This window comes from Erythrolamprus reginae, chromosome Z (assembly GCF_031021105.1).
Source record: "Erythrolamprus reginae isolate rEryReg1 chromosome Z, rEryReg1.hap1, whole genome shotgun sequence".
Taxonomy (NCBI): domain Eukaryota; kingdom Metazoa; phylum Chordata; class Lepidosauria; order Squamata; family Dipsadidae; genus Erythrolamprus; species Erythrolamprus reginae.
Window position 1 is genome coordinate 120,821,073 of NC_091963.1, and position 27,447 is coordinate 120,848,519.

General features: G+C 37.2%; 3 protein-coding genes across 3 annotated transcripts; all 3 read left to right on the top strand.

Annotated features, from left to right (window-relative positions):
* Nucleotides 1-5,690: 5,690 nt before the first annotated feature.
* Nucleotides 5,691-6,653, top strand: LOC139153882 (olfactory receptor 10AG1-like). The gene has a single exon (XM_070728304.1). The coding sequence runs from the start codon at nt 5,691-5,693 to the stop codon at nt 6,651-6,653; it is 963 nt and encodes a 320-aa protein (XP_070584405.1).
* Nucleotides 6,654-14,715: 8,062 nt separating this feature from the next.
* Nucleotides 14,716-15,696, top strand: LOC139153883 (olfactory receptor 2AP1-like). The gene has a single exon (XM_070728305.1). It carries the CDS (start codon nt 14,716-14,718, stop codon nt 15,694-15,696), a length of 981 nt encoding a protein of 326 aa, XP_070584406.1.
* Nucleotides 15,697-24,286: 8,590 nt separating this feature from the next.
* LOC139153884 (olfactory receptor 2AP1-like) lies at nt 24,287-25,252 on the top strand. The gene has a single exon (XM_070728306.1). It carries the CDS (start codon nt 24,287-24,289, stop codon nt 25,250-25,252), a length of 966 nt encoding a protein of 321 aa, XP_070584407.1.
* The last annotated feature ends 2,195 nt before the right edge of the window (nt 25,253-27,447 follow it).

Consider the following 27,447-nt stretch of genomic DNA (forward strand, 5'->3'; position numbering starts at 1 on the left):
TTTTCTCTGTCTAAAATAATTAGTTTGGACTTTTCAGATCTATTGTGCACCACACAGTTTATCTAAAATCCATTGCAAATAATTTGGATCGCCCTGGCAACAGTATGTTTAATTTTGTTCTATTTTTTTTTAATTTCCAGCTATATTTCTTGGTATTTTATTTATCTTTTTAAAGTTCTTAATCAATCTTGGCTTTCTGGCTATGTTCCTTGCAACTGCCTTTTTGTATCCCCCCCTCCCCACCCTCCTCACTTCAAATGGTGACTGCTGAATACCGCAGTTCCTTTGCATGATTTTTGGAAGTTGTTTGCCATTATTTCATCCTAGTGCCGAGGGAGAATGACTGGCACAAGGATACCCTGTGCTACTCGAGGAGGTGGCCGGGTTGGCGGTGGGGTTCCCCAGACTCATTGTCTTGGGGGACTTTAACCTGCCGTCACTCAGCGAAACCTCTGGACTGGCACAGGAGTTCATGGCCACCATGACAGCCATGGACCTGACTCAAGTAGTACAGAGTCAGACTCATGAGGGGGGCATGCACCCAACATGGTATTCCTCTCTGAGCAATTGAGTAATGGTCTGAGACTAAGGGGCTTAGAAGTGTTGCCTTTGTCATGGTTGGACTATTTTCTACTATGGCTTGACTTCCTGGCTCCAATCCTTCCCCGTAGGGAGGCGGAACCGATTAGGAAGTTCCGCCCCAGATGCCTGATGGATCCAGAGGGCTTTCAGAGGGCACTGGGGGTTATTCCAGATACACTTATCCACAGTTCGGCAGAGTCTCTTGCTGAGGCATGGAACAAGGCTGCAGCGGAGGCTCTTGACCGGATTGTGCCGTTGCAACCTCTCCACAGCACTAGACCTCGTAGAGCTCCATGGTTCAACAAAAAGCTCTGGGAGTTGAAATGCCAGAAGAGATGTCTGGAGAAGCGATGGAGGAAGAGTAAGTCCAAATTCAATCGAACACTTGTAAGAGCTCACATTAAGACTTACAAAGTGGCGCTCAAGGCGTGTATCTTTGGTCTTTTTTAAATTAGGGTTTTTAATTTTTTTTAAATATTAGATTTGGTTATATGTTGTTTCACTATTGTTGTTAGCCGCCCCAAGTCTGCGGAGAAGGGCGGCATACAAATCAAATAAACAAACAAACAAACAAACAAACAAACAAACAAATAAAATACCCAGTTGTGCCAAAGGCAGGACAAGAGCTTACAATCTTCCAGTTTTGTTTGATGCTTTAATCCTTACTTTTGGCTCTCAGGTTCTATTGATACAGATGATAAATTTGTTTTTTTCTTGTTTTGACAGCCCTCATTCATTTTTCAGTTTTTACTCATGGATTTGGAAATAAAGTATTGAATTAGTTCAATATTGGCATATCTCATTTTAAAAGAATATTAAAGTATGACTGATCTCAGCTCCCTCCCCCTCAAGACCCAAGTTCTTCTTAACCGGCTTAGCATAGGGGGAGATGTTCATGGGAAGGAGGCTGTGTGAAGGATACTGAATGTGTATGCCAAGATTATCATCACCCAAAAACATGAAGGACATTCCAGATGTCCAGATAAAGCAAACAGGCAGCATACCTGCTATATTAGGCAGCAACAATATGGAAGAGGCTGGAAGCAGATAATTATTTTAGTGACAAAGGCTTCAATTCAGAGCATGTGGGAGAAAGCATGGGCAAACTATTCTTGTATTATTACCATAAAAACCACTTGAAGATTTTTTTTAAAAAAAGATTGATGATTTCAAAATGTCCAAATTCAGTTATAGTAAAAGTAACATTGAGTGCACCATTGGAAGAGCTGAAGAACCAGATTAGGAACAGAAAACCATGGAGAAAATCTATCCAAGTATCAACCCAATCAAATTCAGCTGCTGAAGTTTTAAAATGCTTATTAATTTTTAAAAACGAAGATAACAGAAAACTGACCTTTTCCTATGGGAAAAAGGAAAAACAACAAAGCAGGGAGGACGATTGTTCTTCTGAGGTATATAATAAAGAGAGTGAATCTATAAAGAAGAAGAAAAGAGCACAGTCATTTCTGGACAGAAGAGTTTTGAGGACATTTGAGGAAAGAACTACCAGTTAGGCTCAGAGCCTGAGCTATAAAGCCTGTTTCCTAGTTACATTAGAAATGTTTAGGAAAATCCAGGACTGAAGACTAGACTGGAAATTTTAAAAAACAAAATCTGAGGAAACAGCGAAGACAAGAAAACTGCATAGATGACATGTCTCCATAAATCAACCTCAGGTTAATCAAGTATTTATTTTCAGATAAAACAACAACAATGCTGATATGATAATTCTGAACATATTTATTTATACTTATTCATATGTCAGGTAGTAATTTGTTCAACAGGATCAAATGCAAGCACCCTGACTATAAAGACCTAACTCTGTATAATATTTGGTTTTTAATTTAATCTTTATTTATTGTCAGAGACCAACTATGGTTTACTTAATCAAGAGTGATATTTTCAGGTGACCACAACCTATGCAGATATGTATATATTACAGTGTTGGAGAAATCTGTTAAATAAATAGAAGAAAATGTTATATATATTTTCTTCTATTTATATCATAAATAGAAGAAAATGTTTATATATTTTGTATATTTTCATCTTCTTTTGAATAGTCATTTAGTATTTATTTTGGATGAGTGTATATGCCAAGATATTATACTACTTTTAAATTCATGAGACCCTGGAAATATGTTACACAACTAAATCTCTCTTTTTTATAATGTTCCCACATATTGTTACACATATGATCTGTCTTATAGATTACCTTAAAATAAACAGAGATACTCTGCTATTGAGAAAAAAACCTAACAACCAAAGTTAATTTCTTTCTGTCCAACTTTCAACAAGAAAGAAATGGCTCTTTAATCAGTTTTCTTCAAAAGCACATTTCAGTATTTGAATGGCATGGAAATATGGGTTGGGGGAAAAGATCAGTATTATCAAAATAAACATCTAAATTCAAAATCAGAAACAGTCGCAGTTATAGTCCATTAGCTCTTTAGAACTGTTTTTCAGTGTTTGGTTCAGAATTTCTTCCATTCTTCTACTGTATTCCAACTTGCCAAAGATTAAACAAGGAACTGTTTTTGCAATTAAAGTTTTGAAATATGGCACATTTTGTTCCAAATACCTAATACTGTATAAAAAGTGGAAAGAAGGAAATAACTAAGGCAGAATACCAGCAAATAGCCCAAGCCTGTAAAGATAAAGTAAGCAAAGCTAACAATCACAATAAAAAAAGGCTTGTAACAAAAGTAAAAAATAACAAAAAAAACTTCTCCCAACATATTAAAAACAAGAAAAAAGTGAAGAAATCAATTGGCCCATTGCAGGGAGAAAGTGGCAAGGAAGTGACAAGCAGCAAGGATAAAGCAGAGCTACTTAACTTGTTTTTTGCATCTGTCTTTACACAAAGGGGAAAAAATAGTTCAACCTGTCATAAACAACATCACAAAAAAATATATTAGGAACACAAATTAAAATACGGAAGTGAACACCTGTCTACCCTAGATGAGTTTAAATCACCAGGACCAGATGGATTTCACCCCAAGGTTCTGAAGGAACTGGCAGATGAGATCTCAGAACTACTGAACTATATCTTTCAAAGATCCTAGAGCACCGGAGAACTGCCAGAGAACTGTAAAAGAGCTGATGTAGTTCCCATCTTCAAAAAAAGGAAAAAATAGACTCAGGAAATTACAGACCTATCAGCCTGACTTCAATACCAGGGAAGATTCTGGAAAAGATAATCAAGCAATGAGTCAACAAACATCTAGAAACAAAGTAATAACCAAAAGCCAACATGTGTTTGTCAAAAACAGATGCCAGACTAATCTTACAGCATTCTTTCTCAAAGTGGACCAAAGGAATGCTGTTGATTTAATTTACTTGGACTTCAGTAAAGTATTTGATAAAATAGGCCATAACCTACTACTAGATAAAGCTGAAAATGTGGGTTATACAGCAACATTACCAGATGGATTCAAAACTAGCTAATCAACAGCACTCAATGGAACTGCATCTACATGGAAGGAAGTATGTAATGGAGTACCCCAAGACTCTGTTTTAGGCCCAGAACTCTTCATCAATGACTTGGATGAAGAAATAGATGGGGATCCCATCAAATTTGCAGATGACACCAAACTGGCAGGAATAGTCAACTCTCCAGAAGATAGATTCAAGATACAGAAGATATACAAGATATAAAATCCAATGATGAAAAAAGTAAGGTTTTACATTTAGGCAAGAAAAATAAAATGTACAGGTACAGTATAAGTAGTACCTTGCTCAACAGTAGTAATTGTGAGAGGGATCTTAAATAGGGCAACTATTTAAATATGAGCCAGCAGTGTGCTACAGTTGCCAAAAAAGCCAACTCAGTTCTAGGCTGCATTAGAATCAAGATCACAGTGAAGTGTTAATACCACTATATAATGCCATGGTAAGGCCACATTGGAATACTTCATTCAGTTTTGGTCACCATGATATAAAAAGGATGTTGAGACTCTAGAAAGAGTGCAAAGAATAGCAACAAAGATGATTAGGGGACAGGAGGCTAAAACATATGAAGAATTGTTACAGAAACTGGGTATGTCTAGTTTAATGAAAAGAAGAACTAGGGGAGACATGATAGCAATGTTCTAATATCTCAGGGGTTGCCACAAAGAAGATGAAGTCAGGCTATTCTCCAAAGTATCTGAGGGTAGGGCAAGAAGCAATGGGTGGAAACTAATCAAGGAGAGAAGCAATTTAGAACTAATGAGAAAATTCCTGACAGTTAGAACGGTTGATCAGTGGAACAGCTTGCCTCCAGAATTGTGAATGTTTCAAAACTGGAAGTTTTTAGGAAGATGTTGGATAACCATTTGTCTGAAGAAGTGTAGGGTCTCCTGCCCAAGCAGGAGGTTGGATTAGAAGACCTCCAAATTCCCTTCTAACTCCAAGTTCCCTTCCAAGTTATTACAATTATTATAAAATTGATGAAACAGCATTGGGCATTCTATTTTGTTAGAATAATACTGGCCTTGAGGTATGAAATACTTTGCAAATAGGTGAGAAAAGGTGAATATATAGAAATAGTTCCCTCTAGTGCAAACTCTGGAACTCTTAATATACAATTATGCCCACCCCATTCTCAAAGGGGTCAGCCTCATGCTTCTTAAAAAGATTATTTATATAATGGAACTTATTGATAGTGAATTTATAAATTTTTATATAAAAATGGGAAAGGAATGGTGACATATGCTTATAATTTTGCTCAGTTGTTGAACTATTAATATTGTTTCCTGATTGCTTATTTGCACTCTATGATAATCATTAAGTGTTTTATGTCATGATTCTTGACAAATGTATCTTTACTTTTATGTACACTGAGAGCATATCCATCAAAGACAAATTCTTTGTGTGTCCAATCACACTTGGCCAATAAATAATTCTATTCTATTCTATTATATGCACATCACAAGAATGAACCCTGAAAATTTGACTTGCCAGATATTATATACGCAGAACGAGAATGAGAGGGAGAAAGTCACAGTATGTTCACATTATATCAGAAAATAATTCCTAATGTTTAAATTATTTTACTAAACAATAGGGAAAATACAATAAATAAATAAATTTTGTATCATATTTATATTATTTGTATTATATTTGCAGGCATGGCAGTGGCAGAACCAGAGAACCAAACTGAAATCACAGAATTATATTTGATGGGATTTGTAGGACTTGGGAAACTGCAAGTTCCTGTCTTCTACCTCTTCTTACTTATCTACCTTGCTACCATGGTTGAAAATATCCTGATCATTTTTCTGGTTGTTATTGATTCCCATCTTCACACCCCCATGTATTTCTTCTTGGGTAGTTTCTCTTTCCTGGAAATGTGCTACAGTTCTAATATCCTTCCAATGATGTTGACTAGTCTCATTCACGGTGGGAGAAAATTAATTTCTGTAACTGGTTGCATAATACAATATTATTTGTTTGGTGTCTTGGCAGTTGCTGAATGTTGTCTCCTAACGGCAATGTCGTATGATAGATATGTAGCAATCTGTAAGCCACTCTATTACAGAACATTAATGAATGACAAAATCTGCCTCCAGTTTATAATTGGATCATGGATCCATGGTTTATTTGTTATGAGCATAGTTTTATGTCTAATGCACTTGTTAAAGTTAAAGTTCTGCGGGCCCAGTGAAATCAATCACTTCTTTTGTGAATTAAATCCAATATTAAAGTTAGCATGCAGTGAAACTTACTTGCTTGAATTTGCAACTACTTTGTTATCTATCCTATGTATCTTGCTTCCTTTCCTCTTGACTTTGGCATCTTATATTTTTATTATTTCTACTATCATGAAAACATCATCTGTCAGTGGAAGGAAGAAGGCTTTCTCAACCTGCTCCTCACATCTCGTGGTGGTATTTATTTTCTATAGCACATTAATGATTGTCTACATTTTGCCCAAAACAGATAGCCTGAAAAGAATCAACAAAATTGTATCTCTATTTTATACAATTCTGCCCCCTTTGTTCAACCCCCTGATATACAGTTTACGAAATAGGGAGGTAATAGAGGCCCTTAGAAAAACAGTTGCTAACTTGTATACCATTGAACAAATGTAATATTGTAATCTAGCATGGACACTCACTCATCTATATCATCTAAATCTTTATATTATGCATATCTATCTCATCTGTCTGTCTGTCTGTCTGTCTGTCTGTCTGTCTGTCTGTATCTATCATCTATCTATCTACTCCATTTATCTCTGTTATCTCTCTCTCTCCCCCTATCTTTTCTTATATTGTATAAACTCAATAAAATTAGAATTAGGATTCCTGAGGACACCATCACATTTTTTGATTTCTCCAAATTATTACGTTAGAGATTAGATATACTAAATAATTCTGCCATGATTTTGTCTTCCTCATCAAGAAAGCCACAGCGTTATAATGTATTCGTTGTATTCTTCTATTTTAAAATTATACAGTTATATATAAATTACATTATGTATTTCAAATCACTGATATTGAAATAAGTGCATTTCTGGAAGATGTAGTATCTCCCTACTCCACAGAAGGAAGCATAAAGTTTTTATTATAGTCATTGTGTAGGAGAGACACCAATATCAATCCCAGAAAATTTCTCCCTTTCCCTCAGATGCTTATTTCTTATTGTGATGGAGCCCAACTGTTCTTAGAACATAGTTTGGGTTAAGTAAAAGACAAGAATGAGATAAGCAGAAAGGGATTATTCAATCTCTCATTCCTTCCACAGATAAATGTATACAGGATAGAAAAGACTTTGTGTTTTAGGAAGAGGATGGAATTATACATTTTTAATGTTTCAAGAAAGCAGAAAAGACATTGGGGTAATGCTGGCCTGGATATTTGTCATTTAGCCTGCAGACCTTGTTGGATTCAAGTGCCTGATGGACCAATGCAGTTCACATAGTGCTATTTTACACTTCTTTCTACTGGAGCAACCAATCAAGGAGAGAGAAAAAATGGCTGATTTGGGAAACACAGATCCAAAAGAAATGTGTTCCCCAAATGATGTTTAGAACATGCCTTTTGATGTTTAGAACACACTTAAAATAAATACTTTTCAATGGTTCGAGTCATGATTATTTTATTTATCATTTTTTTAAAATAAAGTTTATATGGCACTCATCTCAATAAGATGATTATTGCACCTACACAGTGTAATGGAACTGGTTTGTTATTTACTTCTTCTGGAATTTTTATTTTAATTCTCCCAAATATGCAACAACCTACAGAATATAAAATAATAAAGTTGGAAGGTACCTGGAGGTCTTCCAGTCCTTCCTTCAAATGGTCCCCCATCCAAATATTAGAGAAACCCAAAAAACCTTAGTTCTGATATCAGTCATTGTCAACTGCATGCTGATAGCATAGCTAACTGCGCTGCACTGTTCAAAACCACTATGCACTTGTACTGTTTTAGAGTCTGTGTGACTCAAACCAAAAATTCTTTATTTTAAGTCCTTATATTTGGTCAATTTGAAAACTTGTTTCCCTTGGAAACTAGGTTCAACATTTCAGCACACAATGAAATGAAAATTGAAATAAAAAAATAACGCTTATGGGTTTATTTTGCTCATAAAAGCCCGCCCCCCTTTTTGTGAATTTGTTTTCAATTTATAGATAGTTTTGCCTGCAAACAACGTACAATTTTACTAAATTTGGTGTGGAATTACTAGTTTGAACATTTCTGAACACAATGATATGAAAATTGAACTGAAAAAAAAGCTTATTTGTTTATTTTGCTCATAAAAGGGCCGTGCCCCCCCATTTTTTCAAGCATGTCACTTTATAAATTTTTCTAGGCCCCTAATTCCAAATATTTTCAATAACTTTGGCATTGAATCACCAGTTTGAACATTTCTGAACATAATGAAAAGAAAATTGAACTGAAAACATTGATGCTTATTTGTTTATTTTGCACATGAAAGTCCCCCCCCTGCTGTGCTCAATTATTTCAATTTATATAAAAATTATACTGTTAATTTCAAAATTGCAAACTTGTTTTTAGTAAAATGGATTTCTTTCATAAAATTAGTTGTCTGGCTATTATGTGCTTGCTTTTCAAAAGGATATTCCCAATATTTCTAACCAAATCTATATAAAAATGAAAATAATGGCACACATCAAAGCCGAGGGTAGTGGCCCTTTCGTGAGCAAAATAAACAAATAAGCATCATTTTTTTCAGTTCATTTCTATTTTTCTTATGATCAGGAATGTTCAATTTAGTATATCAAAACTTTTTGGGGGAAATTACTTAGAGATTTGTAGTAAAAAAATATATAAACTGACACGAAATGCTCAAAAAATGGGGGGCTTTTTGATCAAAATAAAAATATAAGCATCAATTTTTTCAGTTCAATTTTCATATCATTATGTTCAGAAATGCTCAAACTAGTTTCCCAGTGAAAAAAGTTTTCAAAAAGACCAAATTTAAGTACTGAAAAAAATCTTTTTGGTCCAGGTCATATACGAACCGAAACAGACTCAATGTGAGGTTTCTTTGCCCAGAAAAAAGTTAGGCCCCCCCCCAAATATTTTTATGATGATCAGCAATGTTACATTTAGTAAATCAATGCCTAAGATATTAAAAATATTTTGGATTTGGAGCCTAAAATGTTTTAAAAGTGAAAATGGTTGCAAGCAGCCCGGGGGGGGGGGGGGCTTATTTATGATTTTAAAAACTCAATAAGCATCATTTTTTTCAGTTCATTTATATTTTTCTTATGATCAGGAATGTTCAAACTAGTAACCCCACACCAAATGTAGTAAAATTGTACGCATTTTGCAGGCTAAACTACCTATAAATTGAAAACAAATTCACAAAAAAGGGGGAGGGCTTTTATAAGCAAAATAAACAAACCAATAAGCATACACAACTACTCTCCAAAAAGACATTGATGCTGTTTCTGAGTGGTCTAACACATGGCAACTCCAAATCTCAACTAGCAAATGCCCTGTCCTACACATTGGGAAGAAGAATATGAACTCCAAATACGAACTGAATAATCAAATTATCACAGATAATCCCCACTCGGTTAAAGACCTTGGTATACTAATAACAAAAGATTTAAGTGCCAAAGCCCATTGCAACAATATAGCCAAGAAGGCTTCAAGAGTTGTAAACGTAATCCTACGTAGCTTCTGCTCTGGCAATCTCACACTACTTACCAGAGCTTACAAAACTTTTGCCAGACCCATCCTTGAATACAGCTCATCTGTTTGGAACCCATATCGCATCTCAGACATTAACACCCTTGAAAATGTCCAAAGATAATTCACCAGAAGAGCCCTTCACTCCTCCACTCGAAATAGAATACCCTACGATACTAGACTTTCAATCCTGGGCCTAGAAAGTTTAGAACTAAGATGCCTTAAACAAGATCTAAGTATTGCCCACGAGATCATATACTGCAACATCCTGCCTGTCGGTGACTACTTCAGCTTCAGCCACAAAAACACAAGAGCACACAACAGATGTAAACTTAATATTAACCACTCCAAACTTGACTGTAAAAAATATGACTTCAGTAACCGAGTTGTCGAAGCATGGAACTCATTACCGGACTCCATAGTGTCATCCCCAAACCCCCAACACTTTACTCTTAGATTATCTATGGTTGACCTATCCAGATTCCTAAGAGGTCAGTATCTCCTGTCCTATTGCTCTCCTATAACTCCTATACCTTTCTTCTATTCCTATATCTCTTCTTCTATGCTTTCATTGATATATTCTATTACTATACCTTCTTTTCTATTATTTCTTAGATATATTTTACTATGAGCATCTCCTCTATAACCTTCATCATGTATTTTACTATGTGTATATAGATATACAGTATACCCACTAAAACCCTCATTGTGTATTGGACAAAATAAATAAAAAAACCTTTCTTCTATTCCTATATATCTTCTTCTATTGATATGTTCTATTCCTATATCTTCTATTCTATTCTTTCTTAGATATATTTTACTATGAGTATATCCTCTAGTATAACCTTCATCATGTATTTTACTATGTGTATACCCACTAAAACCCTCATTGTGTATTGGACAAAACCAATCAATAAATAAAATAAATAAATAAATAAGTTGGACAGCTTAAGGGAGCTGTTATTCCCCCCCACTACACACAGTTTTCCCCAAAGCAAGCTAAAGCATCAAGGAGCAATGCCAAATGCCCATTCTCATTTGCTCCTTGGTGCAGGCTTTAGCTTGCTTTTGGTTGACTGAAATCCTAGCCACTCACATATTCTATTCCTGCAGTAGATAATGCTAGTACACAATTTTTAGCTACAATTTATCACACATTGAATAAGTTCCAAGTTGGGGAAAGGTGACTTAGAACCGGCGTGCGACCTGATATATGTATTCTTGTTAATGTGAAAAAAAATGTCAAATATTCTGCTTCTTGTGTACACCTAATAAAAGCAAAGTGGAATTTGAAATGGTTATATTTGAATAGTTCAAAGACTGTTGAGTTTATTTTTAAAGGATTTTATGCATGTCACGTGATACTTGTTGAGAATTGTTAGAAGAAAAAGGGAAATGAAGGAAAATAATCAAAAGAGGTAGGAGTTTATGGATCAAAAGTACATGAATGTTTAAAGAATGGATAGTAAACACAAGCGGGTGCACATACACAGACACATAGTCACAGTCACTCTCTCTCTCTCTCTCTCTCTCTCACACACACACACACACATACAAACTTGTCCCTTATCTTCCAGAACTTAATTTCTCTTTACCCTTTTACCAGCTGGGGTGACAGGTTGCCAGAAATGATTTGAGGGAGCACTTCTGGATCCTTCAAAGCAGTAGGTTTCAAATGAAGAATGGAACTATATCTCCTTGTGACTTGCACATTTTTCTCTATTATGTTTCTCATTCAATAGGAATGATGTTACCATACTAAAATGATGTTCCTGCTTTCCTTGTTTTCTTATAAATTATGTAGTAAGGCTATCATAAACATGGCATACTTATTTTATTTTCTCCTATTCTTAAGGAGCATTTTTGGAATTTTATCTATTCCTCTTCTGTAGCACTAGTGTTTTCAAAGAAGCTGTGCTCGAAAGTTTTTGAATTCCCTCATTCATCGCCATCTGGAGACCTGTTTTTCCCCTCTAGGGTAAACTGAGTTAATTTGCACAGCAAGGACTGTGGCCTTTGATATAAGACTAGTGTATAGCAAGGGTGGAGTCTTTTTTGAAGCACTAGCACTTTTTTAGCACTTCTATACTGCTTCATAGTGCTTTACAGCCATTTCTAAGTAGTTTACAAAATCAGCATACTGCCCCAAACAAGCTGGCTCCTCATTTTACCGACCTGGGAAGGATGCAAGGCGGAGTCAACCTTGAGTCTAGTTAGATTTGAACCACCAAACTGCAGCTTACAGTAAACTGAAGTGTTCTGCACGCTAACCACTGTGCTACCTAAGCTGCTAAGGCAATGTTTAACTGGGTTTCCTTAAATTACACCTTTTATTTACATCAGTTTTGAGCCAAACCTAAATATAAAGGTAAGATTCCATAGACAACCTGGCACTAAGGTACGAAAACTTATTTTTTTTGTATCTTCTTACTGAATAGCAGATTCCTACAAAGGTAATTAAATTCTTTTCACACCTATTTGCAGAACCATGGAAAGGAAAGGTACATTTCAAGACAATAACTTTTCATTCACAGCTTTTCTTCAGTTTTCTTCTTCAGCATGATAGAAAACAGTATGCTGCAGCATTTCATCTTTCTGTTTGTAATTTTAGCCAAGCAGACTTTCTCTCAGAGTGATCCAATCCATTTAATTCCACTGTTACCATAAACGAAACTGTATCTAAGATTCTTTTGAGCCTTTCCTAGGCTCATTTTATTTTTTTTAAAGTTATATTTTTATTATAATTTTACAACATATTTGAACTAGCATTGACTATTCTGTTTTGATAAAAGAAAGCTGTCACTGAAACATAGAAGAGACAGTTGCGATGTTAACATATAACAATGTTTCATAAATTATTTCTGTGGCTACTAATTCTTAGAACTACAGCCCCAGCTATGAGAGATGAAGTTCTTTAAAAACTATTAATCCAGAGTTAGATAGTTGTAAACTTCTGGTAACATTTCTGCCCGGATGTTCTTTTAAAGAATAGCATCTTATTTTTCTCAAAAGCATTCGTTTTGAACTTCCCTCCGGAAGCCTTAGGGCAAATGTAGCTATTCTCCCCATCCAACCCTGCAGCACCCTACTTCCACCCCATCCCACCTCACTCCACACAAAGGGACTTCATGAATTTTAGAAATGCTTATTTAATGGAGGCTACTGATGACAACTGAAGAAGTTGGTATATAATAAAGGGTAGGAAACATCTACGTATAGTTTTGCCCAGTTGTTGAACTATTGAGTACTGCATATCCTAATAATGAAGCCTGAAAGTTTTTATTGTTGAATTTCATGTAGGGGAAGAGAGAGAATTAGATTATTTAGCATACAGTGATGTGTTGTGGTTGGCAACAGTGCTCTCACAAAATACTGCAGTTATTTAGCTGCTGACGGTTGCCAGTCCATTCTGTTCACACTAATAAGCTATTCAGAGGCACAATGGGGGTGGGGGTGGAGTGGACTAGCTCCACACTCATAGGACTTGATGGTATTCTGCACTATCATCCAGGGCTCTTCCCACCACTAATGTCACCTTGCATTTGGGTGCTGAATTCAGGGAGTTCTGGTATATTCGGGTTTCTTCCCGTGTAGGATTTGGAAATTTCTGGTGACGTTTCGACGAGGTCTCACTCGTCATCTTCAGGCTGGTGTTTCTGTCCTTGTTCTAAGGCGAACACTGCGAGACCTGAGCTGCCTTCCTTCTATAAATACTGGTGGCTGGGTGTGGTTTGATGGCTCAGCAATTGCCTGCTGTGTAGAAACTTCCTGATGAGTCAGTGGGGTAACAATTGGGGTTGTTGATGTAGCTGAGGTATGCTGATTAGTTAATGGTTGTAGATTAGGCGTGATATCCTGAGTAGTTGGAACTTGATTGTTTTACAATGTGTGTTCTGAGTCTGGTTTCTATGGCTGGGATACGTTTGAGGGCTGGTTTCCAGATGTCTGGTAAGCGGGAGGTATCATCCCGCTTGTTCATATTTTGGGGATGTTTTTCTATCTCGATGGCTTCCATGATTATTCTTTTGCTGTAGTGTTCTGTTTTGGAAATTTGACAGTACCAAATTAATTTATATATGGATGTATGGATGTACCCTGTTTCCTCCAAAATAAAACATCCCCTGATAATAAGCCCAATCCTGCTCTTGAGTGCATGGCAATAAGCATCCATAAGTAGTTGGTCAGCTTATAAATTTAATAAATTAAATTAAGACCAAATGTTTATTTCAGTATTAAAAAAAAAGACAGTATCTTATTTTCAGAAAAACATGATATTTATTTTATCTATTTTTCTATCTATCTATCTATCTATCTATCTATCTATCTATCTATCTATCTATCTATCTATCTATCTATCTATCTATCCATCCATCCATCCATCCATCCATCCATCCATCCATCCATCCATCCATCTATCTATCTATCTATCTATCTATCTAGTTGATTCACAATGTATGCATAATATATCATTTAATTTAATTAGACAGAATTTAATTCCTAACATTTAAGTCAATTTAATTAACAATAGCAAAAAATAGGAGATGAAATATTACATGTTAACATTTTAAATAGGAAGAAGTACCTTACTATGCATGTAGGAATAAACTCCTGAGTGAACAAACAAAAATGAAAACAAAAGAAGAGCAATCATTATGTGAAATAATCCACAATGGAATGTTTATTTGTAGAGTATGATTGGAATGAATATATAGCACATGGAGTGGAAGTTAACAACTGGTGGGAAAGACAGTATATTTTCATACTGTTATATTCTGATATTTTTTTTTACAAAATTCTGCTCTCTTATTTGCTAGAATATCTCCCCGTAGTTTCCCTGACCACCTTATGCTCACCTGTTTGTTCTTAAATGATTTTTTCCCCAGATCCTCATATGTTTTGCTGCTGTGGCTTGTAACTACCAAATTGTTAAAAGAAAACTACTTCGCAGCTATGATTGTGGCTTATAAGAACTGCACAAATAATTTCTGCATGGCAGAAACAGAACAAAAGAACGAAACAAATATTGCAGCTTTCTATATGCTGGGATTTGTTGAACTCGGAAATCTGCAGGTTCCTCTCTTCTGTCTTCTCATAGTTATTTACATTGTTACCATGCTGGGGAATATCCTGATTGTTTTGCTTGTTATTAATGATTCCCATCTTCACACTCCCATGTATTTCTTCCTGAGTAATCTCTCTTGCCTGGAAATCTGCTACAGTTCTGATATCCTTCCAATGATGCTGGGTAATCTCTTGTATGGTAGGAAGAGATCAATTTCTGTAACTGGTTGCATGATGCAATATTACTTTTTTGGTATTTTAGGAGTTGCTGAATGTTGTCTACTAGGGGCAATGTCATATGATAGGTGTGTAGCCATTTGTAAGCCGTTGCATTACACAACACTTATGAATGGCAGAATATGTCTCCAGTTTATAATTGGATCGTGGATCAATGGTTTATTTGTTAAGAGCATAGTTTTATATCTAATAAGTCAATTAAAGTTCTGTGGCCCCAGTGAAATTAATCATTTCTTTTGTGAACTGAATCCAATCTTAAAGCTGGCATGCAATGACACTCACTTTATTGAAGTAGTAACTTTTTTCATAGCTGCTATCTATCTCTTGCTTCCTTTCTTCTTGACTTTGGCATCTTATAGCTTCATTGTTTCCACTATATTGAAAATGTCATCTGTGAGTGGGAGGAAAAAGGCTTTTTCAACTTGTTCCTCACATCTCATAGTGGTGTCCATTTTTTATAGCACCTTAATGATTGTCTACATTTTGCCTAAAACAGATGGTCTGCAAAAAATTAACAAAGTATTATCTCTGTTTTACACAATCCTGACCCCCTTCTTCAATCCTTTGATATACAGCCTACGAAACAGGGAGGTGAAAGAGGCCCTTAGAAAAGCAGCTGCTAAATTTGTTCAATTGGAAGGTTGCCACAACCGTAATCTAGGATTACAGTAATGGCATTGTCAGAGAGGGGCGGCATAATCTGATTAAATCTGATAAATAAATAAATAAATAAATAAATAAATGAATGAATGAATGAATGAATGAATGAATGAATAAATAAATAAAATCTACGAACAATGTTTTACATGTTATCTTACTCCCCAATCAAATGAAGATTTGGGATTCCTGAGGATATAATCACATTGATTATTTCTTTAAATTGTATTAAGGACACATGATTATGATAAGTCCTCCTCACCCAAGGCAGTCAAAGCCCGATGAATGGCATACACAAGTGAATTTTATTACATTTACTTATTTATTTATTTATTTATTTATTTATTTATTTATTTATTTATTTATTTGTTTGTTTGTTTGTTTGTTTGTTTGTTTGTTTATTTATTTATTTATTCATTCATTCATTCATTCATTCATTTATTTGATTTGTATGCCTCTCCTCTCCGTAGACTCGGGGTGGCTCACAGCAATAATAAAAACAATGTAAAATAACAAATCTAATATTTAAAAATATCTAAAACCCCCTTATTTAATTAAAAACAAGACATACACACAAACATACCATACATAAATTATATAGGCCTGGCGGAAATGTCTCAATTCCCCCATGCCTGACGGCAGAGGTGGGTTTTAAGGAGTTTACTAAAGGCAAGGAGGGTGGGGGCAATCCTAATCTCCGGAGGGAGCTGGTGCCAGAGGGTCAGGGCCGCCACAAAGAAGGCTCTTCCCCTGGGTCCTGCCAGATGACATTGTTTAGTCAACGGGACCCGGAGAAGGCCAAATCTGTGGGACCTAACTGGTCGCTGGGATTCGTGCGGCAGAAGGCAGTCCCGGAGATGATGATATTATTATTATTATTATTATTAATAATAATAATAATAATAATAATAATAATAATAATAATAATAATAAGAAGATTTGTATGACGCCCCTCTCCACAGACTCGGGGCGGCTCACAGCGGTGATAAAACAGTATACAATGGCAAATCTAATATTGTCTAAAATAACAGTTTTACATTAAAAACCCTTATATATATATATATATATATATAGATATTCTGGTCCGATGCCATAAAGGGCTTTATAGGTCATAACCAACACTTTGAATTGTGACCGGAAACTGATCCCCAACCAATGCAGACTGCGGAGTGTTGATGTAAAATGGACATACCTAGGGAAGCCCATGATTGCTCTCGCAGCTGTATTCTGCATGATCTGAAGTTTCTGAACATTCTTCAAAGGTAGCCCCATGTAGAGAGCATTACAGTAGTTGAACCTTGAGGTGATGAGGGCATGAGTGACTGTGAGCACTGAGTCCCGTTCCAGATAGGGCCACAACTGGTGCACCAGGCGAACCTGGACAAACGCCCCCCTCGCCACAGCTGAAAGATGCACCCAAGCACCATGCAGTTATCCAACCCTTCAAGCTAATGTGTCAATTTACAGTGGAATCAATCATATTTGTTTAAATTAAATCCAATATTAAAATACAGTTATGCCTATTTGGTTGAATTTGTTTCTATTTTATTATCTGCAATGTTTATCTGGTTTCCTTTTTTCTCGACTTTTCCCTCTTATGGTTTCATTATTTCCACCATTATGAGAATATAATCAGCAGAAGAAAAAGGGCTTTCTCCGCTTGCTGCACAAACCTTATGGTAACTCCATTTTTTAATGTCACATTAACGATTATTATGTGTTGTCCAAAACATGGACTACAACACATAAACAAAGTCTTGTTTCTGTTTCAAACAGTTCTGACTGCTTTGTTCAGTCCCCTGATATATAGCCTATAAAATATGGAGGTAAAATATTTTTAAAAATGTAATTAATAAATTGTGCAATAGTAATAAAAGTGGATATCTGTCATTTAATCTGAGCATTTGTTGTTTGTCTGTTCTATAATAAATATAAGATTATGCCTTTTTAAAAAAAAAATATCCACAGATTCATTCAAGTGACAATTCACACATAGCTTTAAGTATATCAATAACGTATTTATTCAATCAGACAGAAATCAATATCTTATTTTGCACCTATTTTCTACTCCTTTTCATCAGTCTGTTTTCCTTCATTCTATTACATTCCCCTCCCTCTATCTCCAGCTCCTCCTTCTATCTTCTTACTTCTTCTCTCCCCGTCTAGTAGATGCTTGGAACAAACATCCAGCAGACGTGGTTGGTAAATCCACAGTAACTGAATTTAAACATGCCTGGGATAAACTTATAACCATCCTAAGATAAAATATAGGAAATAGTATAAGGGCAAACTAGATGGACCAGGAGGTCTTTTTCTGCCACCAATCTTCTATGTTTCTATGAAAAGTCATAACAGCATGAAATGGAAAAAGTTCCTGAAAATGAGATGGTCAAGATCTTGTAGGATTTTTTAATACAGACAGGTATTTATTTATTTATTTATTAGATTTGTATGCCGCCCCTCTCCATAGACTCGCGGCGGCTCACAACACAATAAAATCTAATAATTTACAATTTAAAATTTAAAACAGTTAAAAAACCCCATTTTTAAGCAGACATACCTACAAACATACCATACATAAATTATATAGGCCCGGGGGAGATATCTCAGTTCCCCCATGCCTGACGACAAAGGTGGGTTTTAAGGAGTTTGCGAAAGGCAAGACAGGTCAGAATACAGACAGGTCCTCATTTGAAGCACAATATGCCAGATACCATGGTTGTCAAGGGTCAAAGAGTACAGTTTATTTATGTCATTGTAGCAGGAGATACATATTTGAAGAAAAAGAACTGGAAAAATTTCAAAATATTGCAACCTGGCCATTGAAGCTACATGGTTATGGATGAAACAGGTAACAGTGATACCCATTGTTATCGGGGCACTTGGTACCATGTCCAAGAATTTCACAAAACACATCAAGAAATTACAGCTTCCTGCAATAATACCAGAGGAACTGCAAAAAGCTGTGCTACTTGGGACATCATATATTTTAAGAAGATACCTGGTTGATACCTAGAATGCTGGCAGCAACCCGTATCAACCATTAGCACCAGTAAGGGGTATTTGTGTCAATTGACAGCATTTCAAGTATAATGTTGAATGAATAAAAGAGATAATAATAATTTATATTTCATGTTTCGCTGAAATATTTCAGAATATATTTCTTCTCTTTAATAATAAAACATATTTTTCTGACTATAAGATGTACCAGAGTATAAGACACACGTTAGATTTTGGGGAAGAAAATAAGAAAAAACCTGACTGGTGGGTGGATTGGCCTCCCGGAATACCCTAATCAGCTGTTCCCAGGGATAAACTTTAGCAACAGGTTCTTGGCTGAGAACTCTCTTGCTTTTTCATTCTGTGAAACCTCTGTTTCAGACGCTGTTTTTCAGCCTCTGAAACCTCCATTGTAGCCCCTCACAGCCTCTGAAACAGAGATTTCAGAGATTGGTGGAGGGGAAAGCTACTTAACTAGAGATTTCACAGGCTGTTTTTAGTCTTTAATGCTGTTCAGTTCGGGTCGTATGTGACCCGAAGCCAAGTTTGAGTCCCTGTAAAAAAATTTCCCTGCATATCTGAAACTTGAAATTTCATGACTTTTCATCATTTCAGGGGTTCTCTCTATGAGAATTTTTTTTGGGGGGGTGGGGGGTTTCTTTCTTGCTGAAAAACAAAAAGTCACACTTCTTGTGTTCCCGGGTCACCCTGACCCTGACCGAAAACTCTTCATTTGAAGTGCTTATGTTTGGTCAATTTGAATACTTTTTTCACTTGGAAAGTGGTCCGAACATTTCTGCACACAATGATATGAAAATTGAAATGAAAAAAGTAATTCTTATTGGTTTATTTTGCTGATAGAATGCGTGCCCCCCCATTTTTGTGAAATATATTTCAATTTATGGATAGTTTTGCTTGCAAAATGTGTTCAATTTTACTAAAGTTGGTGTGGGATTGGTAGTTTGAACATTTCTGAATATAAGAAAAATATAAATGAACTGAAAGAAATGTTTCTTATTGGTTGTTTACAATCATAAATAAGCCCTCCCCCCCCCTTGGCTGCTTGCAAACATTTTCACTTTATATTTATGCAAGCTTCAAATCCGAAATATTTTTAATATCTTATGCATTCATTTACTCAATTTAACATTGCTGATCATCAAAACAATATTTTTGGGGTGGTGGCTAATTCTTTTCTGGGCAAAAAACCCCCATCAGTTCGAGTCTGTTTCTGGTCGTATATGACCGGACCAAAAAGAATTTATTTAGGTACTTGAATTTGATCTTTTTGAAAACTTTTTCAACTGAAAAACTAGTTTGAACATTTATGAACATAATGATATGAAAATTGAACTGAAAAAATTGAGGCTTATATTTTTATTTTTATCAAAAAAAACCTCCCCCCATGTTTTCTGAATTTTTTCCCAATTTATACTTTTTTTAGGCTACAAATCTCTAAGGAATATTCCCCCAAAAGTTTTGATATACTAAATTGAACAATCCTGAACATAAGAAAAATAGAAATGAACTGAAAAAAATGATTCTTATTGGTTTATTTTTGCCACAAAAGGGCCACCCCCCTGGCCTTATAAACCTAAAAAAAATCCACAAACACGGGGGGGGGGCACATTTATGTGCAAAATAAACCAATAAGGATTACTTTTTTCAGTTCAATTCTCATTCCATTGTGTGCAGAAGTGTTCAACCTTGTTTCCAGGTGAAAAAAGCTTTCAAAAAGACCAAATATAAGTACTGTACCTAAAATGATCAATTTGCAGTCCGGGTCAAATAGACCCGGGAACATAAGATTAGGGAGATTTTTTGAACTGAACAGCAGGGTTAAAACATCTGTTTGAGAAGCTGGGCAGGGCTACATTCAGTGTGTAAGGCACACCCAAATTTTTATCCTCTTTTGGAGAGGGAATGCTGTGTCTTATATTCTGAAAAATACAACACTTCTCTCCGTGCAGGTAAAACAAACAAAACATTAAAATATTATGATATTTGTGTAGTTACTTACCAAGCAAGTCTAAATTATATTAAAGTAACCAAAATATCTTTACAGTGCTCAAGGGATGTTGCAACTTTTAAGGACTTTAATGTTTGGAAATGATACATTTTCAAACCTTCATTGTTTTCATTTACAGTCAATAGTATGGTACAAGTTTTATTTTTAGTGTTTCTAGATAAGTAAGAGTAGCAAACCTCCAAATTTTAATTTTCATCACTAGCCAGATTATATATTCTGTAGTTGTTAGTTGTGGAACTCTAAATATTTTCCTCCAACTGAAATTTCTAACTCTTTGGGGATTTATACCTACCCAAAATTCAAACAGCGTGGCCCTTGGAAATACTTAAGAGATGTAGCATTAAAACATTGAGAAGTTTGGGAAGACTAGATGTTGGAAAGAGTGTACATTTATTTGCACTTATTTGAGTATTAGGGTAAATGGTGCAGTGATAGAGATTTTCAGATGCTGTTCATGTGTCTGTTTCTCACCTGGCTTGCTACTCCTAACTAGGGAGTCATTAAGACTCACAGAAGCAAGCCATCATGGTACCAAACATTCGTAGTTCAACGTGACATTCATAGTTTTTCTGTTATCATGTGATTTGGTAAAATATGCAGGTATCACAAGCATATCACATTTTCCCCCTTTCCCATGTATTCAATTTCTTCTCCTAAGTGTTATTTGATTCTGTCTCTTATTACTGAGAAGCATTTTTGGCATTTTTTAATGATAGCAATAATGATTTTTTAATGATAGCAATAATGTATTCAAAGAGACATCTTGACTCCAAATGTTCAGGGGTCCCCATGCATCATCATCTAGAGACATGTAATCCCTCTAGGATAAACTAAGTTAATTTGCACAGTAGGGACTATGCCTCTTCATATAGGATAAATCCAAAGCTAGGACGGTGTCTTTTTTAGAAGTTTCATTCAATTACTCCTTTGTTTATATCAGTCCTGAACAAAATATAGAAATCAAGGTAAGATTCCATACAGAATATGGTGCTGCTATTATGAGAGGAATGCCTCACATTTTATTCTAAACACAAAATTAATTGTGATTTAGAGCTCTGTTCACTCTCATTGAGGCTATTTTTTATTTTTTTAAAGGTCAATTTTTGTTATTATTTTACAAAACTAGTAAACCAACACTGAATGTTCTGTTTTTTAAAAAGAAAACTAGCATTGAAGAATAGAATATTGATTTTGAGAATGGAGAACCTAATCCCAAAATAACTGTAGGGTACTGAGTTAGAGGGAGCTATTTTGATAGATGATAGGAAAAATAGTAACCAAGAGTTACTATTTTCTATAATGTTTCTATAATGTTTAATATCAACTTTGTAAATAGAGACAGTTTCAAAGTTTTAGTTCTTATTTTTCTCAGATATATTGTGCAATTTATTAGCTCTTAAATTATCCTCACAAGGTCTATCATTCTCCCACCCACCCCACCCACCCCACGTTCATAAAAGAAAAGGTTAGCTGCTTCTTAGGAGCAGTGTCTATCTAATGTAACTTACTGCTTATGTACCTGGGACATTTTATGTGAAATGTGAAAAGGAACGGGGGCATCTGTATGTAATTTCCCCAGATGTATAGCTACTGATTACTGCACATTCCAAGAATGTACACTTGAATGTTTTGTTTTCAAACTGAGAGGGAAAAAGTCACAAAAACTGATAATATACATATGAGATGCTGTTTAATTTCTAACATTTAAAATAGTTCACTTAACAATAGGAAAAATGTAGGAAAGGAAAGGTACATATTGATTCCAAGAAATAGGAATGCATACCATACTTTGCATAAGTTTCTGAAATAAACAAATGGCAAAGAGACAAGCAGAATATTTATGTGAGAATATCTTCATTAGGAAGGTTGCTGGAAGAATACAGTTGGTTAAACTGGGCAGTGGGCACATTACAAAAACACTACTGGCATGAAAGAGTGAAATTTCAAACTTTTCTTTGCTCATTTATTTACCAAGTGGTTCTTCTCATTTGTTAAAATAACAACTTTCTTCCTTTCTCCTTCCCTCCCTCCCTTTCCCCCTTCCTATAAACTATGATCTCAGTTCATCAGTAAATATGATTCTGTATTTGTAGAAGTCTGGATCAAGATTCAAGAAAATATGGATCACATCCCAACAGAAAATTCCTAAAAATATAAATGTTTCCTTGCTCACTTAAGTGGATTGTGACTCAACTGAAAAAAACCCCAAACCCTAGGAAGTGTCAATGAAGTTGGATATCAGATGAGGTAGTGACAGGAAATTGATAAAAGATAGGAGATATCTGCTTATAGTTTTGCCCAGTGGTTGAACTACTGAATACTGCACATTCCAATAATGAAGCCTGAAAGTTTTAATTGTTGAATTTTATGTAGGGGGAGACTGGAGCTCCATTTTTGCTAACCAACTGCATTCCCCCCCATCTGGGCAGCAGCCCACCCCTGGATGTATGGTTATATAGATGTATGGGATATATGCAGGGGTGGACAGCAGGGAGGATAGGGTGGAACGCAATTCCACTGGTGGAAATGAAACTGTGTGCACAGTTCCAGTTTATTGGCGGCAGTCACTTCCTTGATTACCAGTCTTGGCTCGGCTCTCCTTTCCCCCCCTGCTGCTGTGTCTGCACTCCTCGTTTTTTTCTTCTTTCCTCCTTCCTGGCCTTGGACGAGCTTCCCTCTCTCCTGCCTGGCTCCCCTCCAGCCTCACGCAGCCACCTCCCATCTGAGGTGCAAGCAGAAGGTGTGGGTGGAAGTGGTGGTGGCAGCATTTATGCTTCTGGCAGCACCGTTTCACCTAGCTATCCAGCCTGAGGCTGGGGGGTGACCCAGGAAGGAGAGCACGGGAAATGTGAAACAAATTGTCATCCCTGCGAACAACACTGGTAAGGTTGTAACTTGAGGACTTAACACTTCACTTGAACGATGAGTCTACGGAGAGGGGTGGCATACAAATAAGTAAGTAAGTAAGTGAGTGAGTGAGTGAGTGAGTGAGTGAGTGAGTGAGTGAGTGAGTGAGTGAGTAAGTAAGTAAATAAATAGCAGTAAAAATTCTGGCTGCCCATTACTGAATATATGGCTGCATGGATGTAGGGATGGATGGATGGATTTATTTATTTATTTACTTATTTACTTACTTACTTATTTATTAGTTTGTTTGTTTGTTTGAGTCACAATATATATGATTAGAAGGTCAATTTTTGTTATTATTTTACAAAATAACATTGATTAGAAGCATTAGAGACATTTAAGTCAATTTATTTAGCAATAGAAAAAAATGGGAGATGAAATATTACATCAGTTAATATTTTAAAGAGAAAGAAGTACCTTTTCATAAATGTAGGTATAAACTCCTATGGGAACAAACAAAAATGAAAACATAAGTAGAGCATATTATGAAATATGGAATAATCCACAATGGAATGTTTATTTGTAGAATATGATTGGAATGAACACATAGCACATTGTGGAAGTTAACAACTGGTGAAAAGAGAGTGTATTTTCATGATTGTGGCTTATAAGAACTGCATAAACCATTTCTGAGTAGCTCAAATAATTTTCGTTATCATATCTGCAGGCATGGCAGAAACAGGAGAAAAGAACCAAACAAATATTGCAGCTTTCTATTTGCTGGGATTTGTTGAACTTGGAAATCTGCAAGTTCATCTCTTCTATCTTATCTTATTTATCTACATTGTTACCATGGTGGGGAATATCCTGATCATTTTCCTTGTTATTAATGATTCCCATCTTCACACTCCCATGTATTTCTTCCTGAGTAATCTCTCTTGCCTGGAAATCTGCTACAGTTCTGATATCCTTCCAATGATGCTGGCTAATCTCTTATACGGTAGGAAGAGATCAATTTCTGTAACTGGTTGCATAATGCAACATTACTTTTTTGCTATTTTAGCAGTTGCTGAATGTTGTCTGCTAGGGGCAATGTCATATGATAGGTGTGTAGCCATTTGTAAGCCACTGCATTACACAACACTTATGAATGGCAGAATTTGTCTCCAGTTTATAATTGGATCATGGATCAATGGTTTATTTGTTATGAGCATAGTTTTATATCTGATCCATCAATTAAATTTCTGTGGCCCCAGTGAAATCAATCATTTCTTTTGTGAACTGAATCCAATTTTAAAGCTGGCATGCAATGACACTCACTTTATTGAAGTAGTAACTTTTTTCCTGTCTACTATGTGTATTTTGATTCCTTTCTTCTTGACTTTGGCATCTTATATCTTCATTGTTTCCACTATCTTGAGAATGTCATCTGTGAGTGGGAGGAAAAAGGCTTTTTCAACTTGTTCCTCACATCTCATAGTGGTGTCCATTTTTTACAGCACCTTAATGATTGTCTACATTTTGCCTAAAACAGATGGCCTGAGAAAAATTAACAAAGTGTTATCTCTATTTTACACAATCCTGACCCCTTTGTTCAACCCTCTGATATACAGCCTACGAAACAGGGAGGTGAAACAGGCCCTTAGAAAAGTAGTTGCTAAATTGTGTACACTTGGAAGGATGCCATCACTGTAATCTAACATCAAAGAATTCTGCTATGATTAGGTCTGCCTCAGCCGTGAATGTGAATGGCATAAGTAAGCGAATTTTATTAGTGTTCATTCTAGTGTGAGAAATTAGAATTCTGATGGTATGTATTCATTATTTTTAAAGGGGCAGCTTGAAATCTGTTTATACTATACTTTGACAAAATAAATAAATAAATAAAACATTTAAAGGGAAAATAAATTATAGTAAGGCTCCTCCCCCTCCCTGTGTTTTACAGAAATTCCTGGACTAATTACAGTGGTACCTCTTCTTACAAACTTAATTCATTCCATGATCAGGTTCGTAAGTAGAAAAGTTCGTAAGAAGAAACAATTTTTCCGACAGGAATCAATGTAAAATCAATTTTTCCGACAGGAATCAATGTAAAAGTGAATAATGTGTGCACTACCAAAACTCACCCCTTTTGCCTTATTACCACCGACATTCGGATCCTTGTTCAGGAAGGGGAGGGGGAAAGACAGTAGAGGCTGCCCAGAGGGAGTCTCGTGGATGGATTGACACGCGCAGGAAGCTGCCTGGTGGCTTGTCAACCGGCGGGGCTTCCACCCTCCTTGAAAGTTTTCAGTGATGGCGGCAAAGGAGAATCCTGGTGCTTTGGTTTCAGACAAGGCTCCCTGGCTCCATGCCTGGCACCCGAGCGGGTGGGGAGAGCCCAGCTTGTCCACCTGCTTTCGGCCAAGGAGAGTTGGGAAGCCAGTCATATGCCAACCAGTGGAAGACACCGAAGCAGGGACTGAGCAGCTGGGTGAGATGCCCCCCCTTCCTCCTCCTCCTCCTGAGCCTGCGGGAACAGCCACGTGCTCCCCTTTGTCTCCCCAGCCAAAGAAGCAGCAGCCAGTTGAAGTTGTGGCCCGGAGTCCTAATCTAGCCACCACTTCGCCTCCTTCCGCCTGATCCTTGGCAGCCCTGGCAACCCTACGCAGCTTCTACATCCGGGAGAAACCACTCTGAGTCCTCCTCGCACTTCCTGCCATCGGCCGGTTGAATTGCAACTGCTGCCCACCTAGTATTGTGTGATAGAGAAAATAATTTTTGGATGTTCAGTAATAGTAAATAGATAGGGAAATTGTATCTCTGAGGTAAGGAGAGGCCAGGCACCCTAACCCAAACCCTTGACATGAGTGATGTCAACTTGGCCACCTTTAAGCAAGTCGCATGACCTTTAAGCCACCCCCAGTCACATGATCGTCAAGCCACACCCACAAAATAAGCCATGCCCACAGTATGGAAGTACAGTGATCCCCCGTTTATTGCGTCCCCAACCATTGCGAACAGGGTACTTCGCGATTTTTCAACCCGGAAGTCAAAATACCATCTACGCATGCGTGCCCGTTTTTTCTATGGGCACACATGCGTAGATGGCAACCGGGAGATCAGCTGCTGGGCGGCTTCCCCGGGTCTTCCCCCTCTTGCTGGCGTCAGCAAGGAGTTTCCCCACCGCCCACGCAAACTCCTCGCTGCCGCCCGCCCTTCGCCCGCCCACGCCGTTCATTCTCGCCGCTTTCGAGCTGAGTCCTGAAGCGAATTCGCTCCCGGACTCAGCTCGAAAGCGCCGAGAGCCAGCGTGGACAAGCCGTTCGTTGGCGCTGGCTATCGGCGCTGTTGAGCTGAGTCCGGAAGCGAATTCGCTCCCGGACTCAGCTCGAAAGCGCCGAGAGCCAGCGTGGACAAGCCGTTCGTTGGCGCTGGCTATCGGCGCTTTCGAGCTGAGTCCGGAAGCGAATTCGCTCCCGGACTCAGCTCGAAAGCGCCGAGAGCCAGCGTGGACAAGCCGTTCGTTGGCGCTGGCTATCGGCGCTTTCGAGCTGAGTCCGGAAGCGAATTCGCTCCCGGACTCAGCTCGAAAGCGCCGAGAGCCAGCGTGGACAAGCCGTTCGTTGGCGCTGGCTATCGGCGCTGTTGAGCTGAGTCCGGAAGCGAATTCGCTCCCGGACTCAGCTCGAAAGCGCCGAGAGCCAGCGTGGACAAGCCGTTCGTTGGCGCTGGCTATCGGCGCTTTTGAGCTGAGTCCGGAAGCGAATTCGCTCCCGGACTCAGCTCGAAAGCGCCGAGAGCCAGCGTGGACAAGCCGTTCGTTGGCGCTGGCTATCGGCGCTTTTGAGCTGAGTCCGGAAGCGAATTCGCTCCCGGACTCAGCTCGAAAGCGCCGAGAGCCAGCGTGG

Excerpts from the sequence above, each read along its gene's own strand:
- LOC139153882 (XM_070728304.1), top strand. The coding sequence starts at position 5,691 with ATGGCAGTGGCAGAACCAGAGAACCAAACTGAAATCACAGAATTATAT.
- LOC139153884 (XM_070728306.1), top strand. The coding sequence starts at position 24,287 with ATGGCAGAAACAGGAGAAAAGAACCAAACAAATATTGCAGCTTTCTAT.
- LOC139153883 (XM_070728305.1), top strand. The coding sequence starts at position 14,716 with ATGGCAGAAACAGAACAAAAGAACGAAACAAATATTGCAGCTTTCTAT.